At 46.1% G+C, this 10,321-nt stretch overlaps 1 protein-coding gene across 1 annotated transcript; it reads left to right on the top strand.

Moving 5' to 3' along the window:
- Window positions 1-255: 255 nt before the first annotated feature.
- PSMB2 (proteasome subunit beta 2) lies at window positions 256-9,601 on the top strand. The gene is made up of 6 exons (XM_017828295.1): window positions 256-394; window positions 1,756-1,878; window positions 2,277-2,347; window positions 6,641-6,803; window positions 8,414-8,463; window positions 9,364-9,601. The coding sequence occupies exons 1-6, from the start codon at window positions 304-306 to the stop codon at window positions 9,469-9,471; spliced, it is 606 nt and encodes a 201-aa protein (XP_017683784.1). The 5' UTR covers window positions 256-303; the 3' UTR covers window positions 9,472-9,601.
- The last annotated feature ends 720 nt before the right edge of the window (window positions 9,602-10,321 follow it).

Raw genomic sequence — 10,321 nt, 5'->3', positions numbered from 1 at the left:
AAAGGGTGATTGGACATTGGCAGGGGCTGCCCAGGGAGGTTTGGAGTCCCCAGCCCTGGAGGTGCCCAAGGAAGGGCTGGAGGTGGCACTCAGTGCTCTGGGCTGGGGGACAAGGTGTGGGTGTGTCACAGGTCGGACTGGACGGTCTCGGAGGTCTTTTCCAGCAGAAACACGGCCCCGACCCCGCGCTCCCTCCGCGCCCACGCCGCGACCCCGCGGGGCCGCTCCCCCCGCCCCGCCCCTCGGCCCCGGCGCCGTGACGTCATCAATGCGCGCCGGCAGCGGAGCCGCTGTGTCACCGCCATGGAGTACCTGATCGGCATCCGCGGCCCCGACTACGTCCTGGTGGCCGCCGACACCGTGGCCGCCTCCAGCATCGTGCAGATGAAACACGGTGAGATATGGGGGGGCGGGAAGGGGTTGCCCCGGCGGCCCAGTCCCGCCCGGGGGTGTCCCGGTGCGGTGTCCCCGGCCGTGCCCGCGCCGGGCGGGGTTGGGGCGCTCCGAGGCCTCGCTGGGCCCCGGGGGAGGTTTTTGCACAGGTAAAGGTGCGGGGAAGCAATGCCGGGGACTCCAGATGGGGTTTGGTCGCTGTAGGAGATGCCAGGCGGCCTCTGGCGCTCGGAGCCAGCCCGCGGCTCAAAGGGCCGCTCTAAAGATCCCAAACCTGAGCCCGGGGCTCAAAGGGCCGCTTGTAAAGCTCCCAATCCTCAGCCACTATAACTGTGTTATATATATTATTATATATAAATTGTTCTACATTATTATATATAATAAACACTGTGTTGGGTTCTCAGCTTTAACCTCCCTGTTGACTTGCCAAATAGTTATTTTTCACTAAGGAAAATATATTTAGAATGTAGGACTTAGTTTGCCCTTGGAGGGGAGGGTTAGGGGCATAACCCCATAAATTTCACATAATTACTTAGAATATTGGTGTTTACTGGTAATCGCTTTAATTAGTAAATTAATTTCAACCTGGAGAAGAGGAGCTTTGGGGCGACCTATTTGGCCCTTCCAGTACCTCAAGGGGCTACGGGAAAGATGGAGAGAGACTATTTACAAGGGCCTGGAGTGGCAGGACAAGGGGGAATGGCTTCACACTGCCAGAGGGCAGAGTCAGTTTAGAGATTAGGAAGAAATTGTTCCCTGTGATGGTGGTGAGGCCCTGGCACATAAAATGACAAGTAAAAAGAGTGTCTGGAAAAGTCTCGGTCACGTAAACTTCTAATTTTTGAGACTGCTGGATATCAGGGGAAGGGAGTCATTTGACAAGGAATTTGCTTCTGGATTTCCTAAGATTGCTCTTGCTCAATGTGTTGGTATTGCAGCTTTATATTAAATGATTTGCTTCTGTTGCAGGATATTTGGATAAAGTTGAATAGTCACTGAGCAAAATTCTTATTCCTGATCCCGGGAAGCAAAATGTTACACTTGGAACACAATATTCTGTGTGATGCTTTAGTCTTTCCTACCTTGTTTCTGATGTGGGAAATACTGTATATTTCTGGAAGGTTTCTGAAGAGCTTTGGTTCTCTTGGTGATGTGTTTGACAACTCTTGTGTTTTGTGCCACCAGCTGTGAGAAGCTGAATGTCAGGGTTTGCTCAGGAAGACTTTTTTTGGTGGTGTTCCAGGTCATGGTGCACTTATCCAAGCCTCTTTCTTGCTTCTAAAGAGTCCTGGTGTGTCAGGATGTTGGCAAAATAATTTATTTCCATGACCACAGCTCTCAGTGTTGTTTCTCTCTGCCTAGACCATGACAAAATGTTTAAGATGAGTGAAAAGATCCTACTGCTGTGTGTGGGGGAGGCTGGAGACACGGTGCAGTTTGCAGAATACATCCAGAAAAATGTTCAGCTCTACAAAATGAGAAATGGTGAGTGAAGCAGGACAGGTACTGGAGGTTGGGAGCAGAGCTGGGGTGGTTTCCAGGTGAATGTTGGTGGAAAGGACTGGGTTTCTGTGTCCATTGCATGCCAACTGTTACCACTTCTTCTGATATACTGGACAAAAAAATTCAAGCTACATGTCCTTAATATTTCAGTTTTTTGTAGCCACGTATATTGCCATGGTCTGTACAGATATGAGCTCCCCAGATTCTGAGGGTCCTTTTTGTGCTTGTAGCTTTCAGAAAAAACAGGAATTGGAGAAAGGACGCGACACTGTCTCACTAAGGAACATCTCTTTATTTCAGAACAGGAGTGGGAAGGCGGGAGGTGAAGCCTGAGCATGGGTTTGTGCTGTTCTCCTCTAAGTGCTGACCCTTCTCCCCAGGTTATGAACTGTCTCCCAAGGCAGCTGCAAACTTCACCCGGCGGAACCTGGCGGACTATCTGCGCAGTCGGGTGAGTGCTCAGGGCCTGGGCATCCACAGGGGACGTGTCCATCCTCCAGGGATGGAGTCTGAGGAAGGTGGGAGCTGCTGTCTGTGCTGGTGAATTTGGAAGGGGCTGCCCAGGGAGGTTTGGAGTCCCCACCCCTGCAGGTGTCCCAGGAAGGCCTGGCTGTGGCACTCAGTGCTCTGGGCTGGGGGACAAGGTGGGCGTCGGGCACAGGGGGGACTTGACGACCTTGGAGGTCTTTTCCATGGTTCTGTGAATTCACATTGCTGAAAGGATGTCTTAGTAAAACATAACTTTATGTGCTTACTTAAAAAACTTATCACTTATCAATAACTGATACAACTGCAGACTTAAAATTCCAGCCTTGGGCCCAATAAACACTTTGTCACTCGCTGCAGACGTGAAGTGAATTAAACCCCTCGATAAGATTGGGGGTTTTCATGCAAATGCACCAAATCCGTTTAATCTTCTCGGGAAGTGATTTCGTAGAGCAAAGCTGTTTGATGTACTTAGCAAAACAAGTGCCTTTTGTAAACAGCAACATGAAGCTTTCAGTAAATATCAGATCCGAGCTGGAGCTGTGTTTTCAAGTTACTGAACTGCAATTACTGATGTTTCTTGTGGTGATTTTTTTCAAAGTGTGAAAAGATGTTGTGAAGGGGCAAATGGACTTTTAACAATCCAAGGTCAGGAAGCATTTCATTGAGAAGAATGTTAATGTGTTATATGAGAGAAAACAGGAAGAAAGAGGATGTTGAGAATGAAGTTGATCAACTCTGTCAGGGATAGAGCGTGGGATGAATTGTGTTGCATTCTAACAATGCACTGCTCAGGCCTGAAATGAGGTTTTACAGTAGCAAATAAAGACCAGGATTAACCTCAGAGCTGTATTGTTGAGAACTATACGTGTGTGGAGTGAGAGTTCTCCAAGAACTCATCCCCAGGAGCAACCAGAGATTGTTGTTCTCCTTTCTGGCGTGGATCACAGCTGCAGGTCACAACTTTTCCTTGGGAGTCCCAGCTCAGATGTGATTCCACACGACTCCTCTGGTTTAAATGGCTTCAGCCAACTCCACGGCTGGTAGCTGGTGGTTGGCAGTGATGCTGTTTGCTTTGGCTGGTGTTCAGGGGGGATTTGGAAGGTCTGTGTGTGTTTTGTGCACCTCTGTGCAGTTTTTGAGGCTGATGGGAAGCAGTAATGCTTGGGGCCTGGCCCTGGGGGCTGCCTGGTGCTGGTGGCTCATCTCAGGGACATCTGACCTGCACAGATGAGACTGAGTGTCCTGCCCCACTTAGAGGCAGCTGTTTCTTACTTATGATTTAAAGTACCTTTAACAGGCTTTTTGGTGGACTTGCCCATCAGGATCGATGTGGCACCATTGTCTTCCTCTGTGCCACATCCCTCGAGGCCTGATCCTCCCCGTGGCTCCCCTCCTGCCTGAGCCCACGCCTGCCTTCCAGCTCACCTGCTCCAGATGGGCAGCACAGTGGGGAGGACACTGGCAGAGGCAGATGTGTTTATTTACCGGAGACAAAACGCTGCTCTGGTGCAGATGGCAGCACCCCGGGGCACGGCGCTCCCTGACACTGCTGTCACACTACACTGCTCCCCACACTGCAGGGAGAACCCTTCCTCTCCAACCAGAGCACTTAATGACTTGTTTGTGGGATTTAGAATTTGATAATACAAGCCTTGCCATCAGAATTTGTGTTTGGTTTTTCTTTCCCTGTGAATTTTGTTGCGTTTCCGTCATCCTACCTGGGATACCAGAGGGATTAACACTAGTGCTCAGTGTCTATTTGAATTGCATATGGGATTCCTGGGGGCTACTGGTGTAGTCATGTGGATGGAAAAAATTAGAAATTAAAAAATCAGAAGGTAAAACATGCCAGTGCCTCCTGTCAGGAGTAGGAAAATAGTTGAGAAGTAAAAAGTTTGGTGGTGAAAATGTAGTTTCTTGCTGTATTGGCACTCACCGTGTGAAGCTGTTACAGAGGCCTGAAGGTGTGTGAAGGGGAAAGGTTAAATTGCAACAGGACTTTCTCAGGCGTTAGACTCTTGTTGGAGGTGAGTGGTGCTGCAGGGTGTGGTGACAGGACAAGGGGGAATGGCCTGAAGCTGAAGGAGAGCAGGATTAGATGAAGTCCCTTCCGACCCAAACCATTCCATGATTCTGTTGTTTCCTTCTCCAGCACCTCTCTTGGTTCACCAGGTGCCAGTTTTAGTGCATTTAACTCACTGCTGAGGTTGTGTGTGTGGGGAGTAGGAAAAACAACCCCCTGTCCCTCCAAAGGTGGTGAAGTTCAGTCTCTAGTTGTGATGCTGTTTAATTATAGGTGACAGGGTCTGGCTGGAGTCCAAAGGCAGCCTGTCAGCCCCTCTCCCTGTGTCCACACTTGGCAGGAAACTTCCTCTCTCCCACCTTTCCCCCCTCGCTGTGACTTTGGCTTCCGCCAGATGTCACAGGGCTGTGTCACCACCACCCTCCCGAGCTGGGGCCGGGCTGTTCAGCACAGCTCTGCTCTTCAGCTGCAAATTCTGAAGAATTTCACACATTTCCTAATTGCTGTCGTTATTTTAAATCAAACAGCAGTCAAGTGCAAAGCTGCTGGGGCTGGGAAATGTGTCCCTGTAGGAAGGGGAGTTTGGGATAAAGAACTCTGGGTGTCAGTCATCACTTGTTTGGTGGCCCTTTAACCACACCAGTCTTGTAAAGAGTTCAGAACTGTTGGCATGGATTGAGTCACAGAAGCCAAGGAAGGCTTGCCTTCAGGATGGACTAAAGGAATGGGATGTACAAGGAATTCCAGTCCCATCATCGAGGTGTTATGCTGCAAATTTCATTTATAATCACGGGAGTAGTAAATAGATTATGTAGATTTTCTAATGTTTAAATCCTGCCTTTCTTCAGTAATAAGGCATGGGGGATAATTATTTACATTTGAGTTTTAAGAAGTCTCAGAGACCATTAGCAGGAGAACTTACAACTGAAAATCAGTTTACAGATGGGTTTAAGTGTGTATAACACCATTTATTTATGGTTGAGTATCTCGCATATGCCAATGTTGGTAATTCCAAGTCACACAATAATTTGAGTGATCTTGTGTCATGGCTCTTAAATATCAACTTGTGTGATGTTTCAGAATAAATAAATGATGAAATACAGCCTAATTAAATGAATACAGCTGCATGGTAACTTCTTTCCAAATATTCTTGGATGCTTTGAAGATTAAATCACAGCGTTTACAGTGATGTTTGATATGTAACTGAAGCCTGCTTTATTCTTGCTTACTGTCTGAAAGTAAAAATACAGTGTCCTGTGATTTATTTTTTTTCTTGCGTGGAAATTCACTGTACTTAGCATCAAAATGAACTTTTTCCTGTGATACAGTTAGTGTTTTGGCTTTAGGGTAAAATTCTGTTTGCTTTTTTAATCTGTTGGTTGCATCATCATTTTTTTCTTATTTTGTTGCTTTGTTGATCCAGGCTTTCCAGCAGTTTAGAGATATCCTGTTAGTACAATTAATTTAATGAGAAACATTATGTAGATATGAAAATACTGGAACTGTGTAAGAGCTGCTTTTAAAAATACATACAATTCCCAAATTTTTTTCTGAGCCTGCATTTAAAAATAACACAGTGCACGTGTGTTTCATGGTCTTACAAAGTACAGACCTTGGAAGGAGATGTGGGAGAAGAGGGGATGTTTGATTTATTCATGATGGTGGAACACTAAACCCAGAACATGGAGGAAACTGCCAAAGATTAAACTTGGTACATGCAATAAAAAAATCAAATTGCCAGTGAACAGGAGCCTGTGTGTAACTGTGTGCACTGTGTGGGAGCTTTTATGTGCACTGGAACGGGCCGTGGTCACTGGGAGGGGACTGGGAAAAGAGCAGAGAGCAGGTTAAAGGAACAAAGAGTTCTTAGAAACTGCAAAATGTCCATGTTGTGCTCACGTGTCGACAGTAAAATGCTGCATGTTTTACGCTGAGATGAAAGAATGTGGTGTGAGAACTGCATTCGAGTTCGAGTGTGCTGTGAAAGCTGTGAAAAAACCCCAAACACAGAATCGGAGTTGTGTGTTTTTATTTGCTGTGCAGTCCATGTGCCAGGAGACCTGATGGTTTGTAGGTTGAGACCCACGATGTGCTGCAGGCAGGGCTGGTGCAGCATGTTATGGTAAGGAACTGTGGCAGAGCAGTGCTGCTGTTCTCCAGGTGCCACGGGGAGCTGGGATCCCAAGGCTGAGGTGTCAGTGCTTTGGTGTAAAACATCCCCTGTGTTTGCAGACCCCCTACCACGTGAACCTCCTCCTGGCTGGCTACGACGACCACGAGGGCCCTGCCCTGTACTTCATGGACTACCTGGCAGCCCTGGCCGAGGCTCCCTTTGCAGCACATGGGTACGGAGCATTCCTCACCCTCAGCATCCTCGACCGCTATTACAAGCCAGGTAAGTGGGGTCAGGGACAGGAAAATTCTCCTGTTTCAATTTAGGTCTTTTAATTTATCGATCGGTGAGACTGACATTTGCCAAATCAGGTGTGATTGCTGTGGTGCTAGAGATTGGAACTTGAGTTTTTGTTGGATAAAGGGAGCTTTAAGTGTTGCCTTGCTGGAATGGTAATGTGAAACTAGGCAACTCCTGAATTTTTTTTTTCCTGATTGCAACTTAGACTGAAGTGAAGGAAGTTTCAGTTCCTGGACCATTAGCTGCTGGTAGTCTGCTTTTAATAAATAACAGTTTGATAACATTGTCTTCCTGCTTGTCTGGTGGCTTTGACATGTCCACTTTCCCAGGTTATCAATCTGCAGAGGGCAGTCCCAGATCCTATTGCTCCATATCTTGGATTGGCTTTGTGTGTGATATATGAAAAACATTTAAGTGAAAAGATAATCCTAGTGAGATTGTCTCCAGCACTCTGAAGTGGTGGTGATTAATCATGGAATATGGAATGATTTGGGTTGGAAGGGAACTTAAAGCTCATCTTGTTCCACTCCCTGCCATGGACAGGGAGACCTTCCACTATCCCAGGTTGCTCCAAGCCTTGTCCAACCTGGCCTTGGACACTTCCAGGGATGGGGCAGCTTCTCTGGGCAACAGAGAGGTTTTGGACTGATTTGCAGTTTTGTGCACGTGGCAGCTGCTCATTGTAATTCTTGTACATGTTTGTACCTGTCTAAAGTTTTAATTTTAGAATCATAACCCACTGCCAAGGAATGAACATGGCCCCATCCCCGCTGTACAGATGAGGAAATTTGCAAAGCTTGGAATATTGTTAATCTGACATCTTTGGCTTTACCTACAAAACAACTTCACTCCCGTGTGCTGTTTAAGTTAATATCTCTGCTCTCAGATTAGAAATCCTTTCATCCACCTCCTGCAAGACATGTAGCTGTAAACTGATAGTTTTATTCAAATGGAATTTCTGGCTGAACAGTGGATGCAGATCTGGAACAAAGTGTAGAAACAAATTTTGAGAGATCCACAGACCTTGGTTGTTTTCCAGTCGTGTCCCTTAAAAATTCTGTTGCTCCATTTCCACCACTCCTCGTGGAACGGAGAAAAATAATGACCTGCAGTAGGTTGCCATGGCTTGTCATCCCTACAGAGTGCTGGATTTTATCCCAAAGTGTTTGAATAGCAGGAGCATCCCACACGTGCCTTCCCCATTATTGAGCTCGTCCCCAGCAGGAACGTTGTTGTGCTAAACCCATCTCCACCTCCTGCCCCCGACTCGCAGCCGGCCTGGGGGCAGCTGGAGCTGATTTGGGGCTGAAACAAACTCGAGGAGAGGGAGGCAGAGCCCGGGCCCTGGCCATGGGAGGCAGGATTCCGTCATGCTTCCCATTCCCTGGAACAAATCGATTCTCAATGGCTTGTTGCGGTGGGAGCGCGGCGGTGCAGGGCGTCCTCGGGACATCTGGAAAGTGTTTGCTGGGAGCTGGGAAGGAGAGAGGTTTTGGTGCTCAGCTGAAAAGTTGTTTAAATTTAATAAAGTTTCGGCGGAGAGAGGGAGATGGCCTCTAATGAAATCAATCTGTGGATGTTTTCCCTTTCAGGTATCACACGTGAGGAAGCCATGGAGCTCTTGAAAAAATGCCTCGTGGAGGTGAGTTGCCAAACTCGGGCCCTGGTGATCCTGAGAAAGGGATGTTTGTTTGCATTCATTCGCTGAGACTTTCCTGTTCCCCTTGTCACGTTTTTCTCTGCCTTTGCCAGAAGGGTAATAAATGCACATTGGCCAGATGTGGAGGAGCTACTGAGGGAAGGGATTTGTGGGCACTTGTGTTGCCTTTGCACGGTTCACGTCCTCCACAACCTAAACTTGGAGCTTAATTGCTTTTCTTTACTTCTGCTTCTTCCGTGCTTAGCATAATATTGATACAGACCTTTTCCTCTGATGGTTCCTCTGAACATCCTGCAGCATCCTTCTGTCACTTGTGTTACACTTAAGCACTCTTAGAATTATATACTAGTTCTTTTCCAGCCTCTGAAGTGATACCTGAAGTAAAGCCTTGACCTTAAAGTTCATGACTAATATTAGTGTAAACTAAGACTCCAGATATTTCAGACACTAAGGCTTTTATTGTAGGAAGAGAGTCTTTATCCTTGTCTTTAAGAGATTGAACCAAATGTAACTCTGGGGAAACATCAGGAAGAAATTCTCTAAAGAGGTCCTGCTCGAAGTATCTTTGTGATAAATGCACTTTGTGCCCAAAATTGTAGCCCACTCTAGTCTTCCTGCTTAATGTTAACATTTAAGGCCTGTGAATTTTGCATCTCTAGCCTGGGCTTGTCTAACGTGGATTGTCTTACAACAGAGGACAAACTCACCCTAATTCATTCCTGAGCAGTGAAAAAACCCACCCTGGTTCCAAACATTTCAGGTCACTAGAACCAGGATGGGAATTTTGTAGTGCAACAGCACATCTCTTAAATTATTTTCTCCTCTTTTATTAAAACTTTGAGTGAATCTCATCTCTTCTGTCTCTTTGTCTTTGCTGAACAGCTCAAGAAACGTTTCATCCTGAACCTGACCTCCTTCAACGCCCGGTTCATCGACAAGGAGGGCATCCATGACGTGGACAATGTACCCCTCACAAAACTGGAGTCCTAACCCCCCAGATCTTTCTTCAGCAGCCTTCTTGTTTTGTTCACTTTTGGGTTTGTTTTTTTCTGTTCATTTGGAGCACACGAGTCGTGTGCAGCAGTGGGAGATCAAATAAAGTTTGACATTTATATAGCCAGTTTTATCTTTTTATTCCACTCATCCTTCCTGAGAGGATTTAAGTAAATTGTTCCACAGTGAAGGTGAAACTTGATTTACTGTTCATGGGGGCACATTCAGGTTATTTATCTTTCCTCTTCTGATTTTACTGCTCCCCAAATCTTCTTTGTGGGAAAACTGTATTTTCTACATGGCACTGTGCTGTCATCTCTCCTCATCCTTAAAGCTCAGCAAACCCCACACAAGTGTTCCCTGCCAATCATACACCACATCTACTTTATTTTTCCAAAGATGTTACCACTGTTTACTCTACAAAATAATAATTAGGTTTTCAAAGGCATGATTTGCTTTGGATATAATTTTCTTTGACTTGGATTAGATTGAAACAAAGATTTTCCCACAGAGTGGAGTTTAAAATGCACTTTTAACTCACCTGGCCATGGTTACTGGGAAAGAGGTTTCTGCTGGCACAGTGGGTTCATAACTACTTTAAATAGAATTTAAATAGTATTTTAAATAGAAACTGATGTATCAATTGAGTGATTTTTCTAAATTGTTTTATCTATGCATTTAGAAGTACATGAAAGCAGTTTGATGAGAAATTGAACTGCAGCACTTTTCATAAATATTTGAATTATTCTGAACCAGTTAGGGCTTTGTTTCCATGAGACTAATCCCTGGTCATGCAGGCTCTGGATGCTGCTTCCCTGTGAAACCCCCATTCATGGAACAGCCTCGG

This window comes from Lepidothrix coronata, unplaced genomic scaffold, assembly GCF_001604755.1.
Source record: "Lepidothrix coronata isolate B3197 unplaced genomic scaffold, Lepidothrix_coronata-1.0 Scaffold147, whole genome shotgun sequence".
NCBI classification, from domain to species: domain Eukaryota; kingdom Metazoa; phylum Chordata; class Aves; order Passeriformes; family Pipridae; genus Lepidothrix; species Lepidothrix coronata.
The sequence above is the reverse complement of the archived record's forward strand: the minus strand, read 5'-3'. Positions and strand labels throughout refer to the sequence as shown.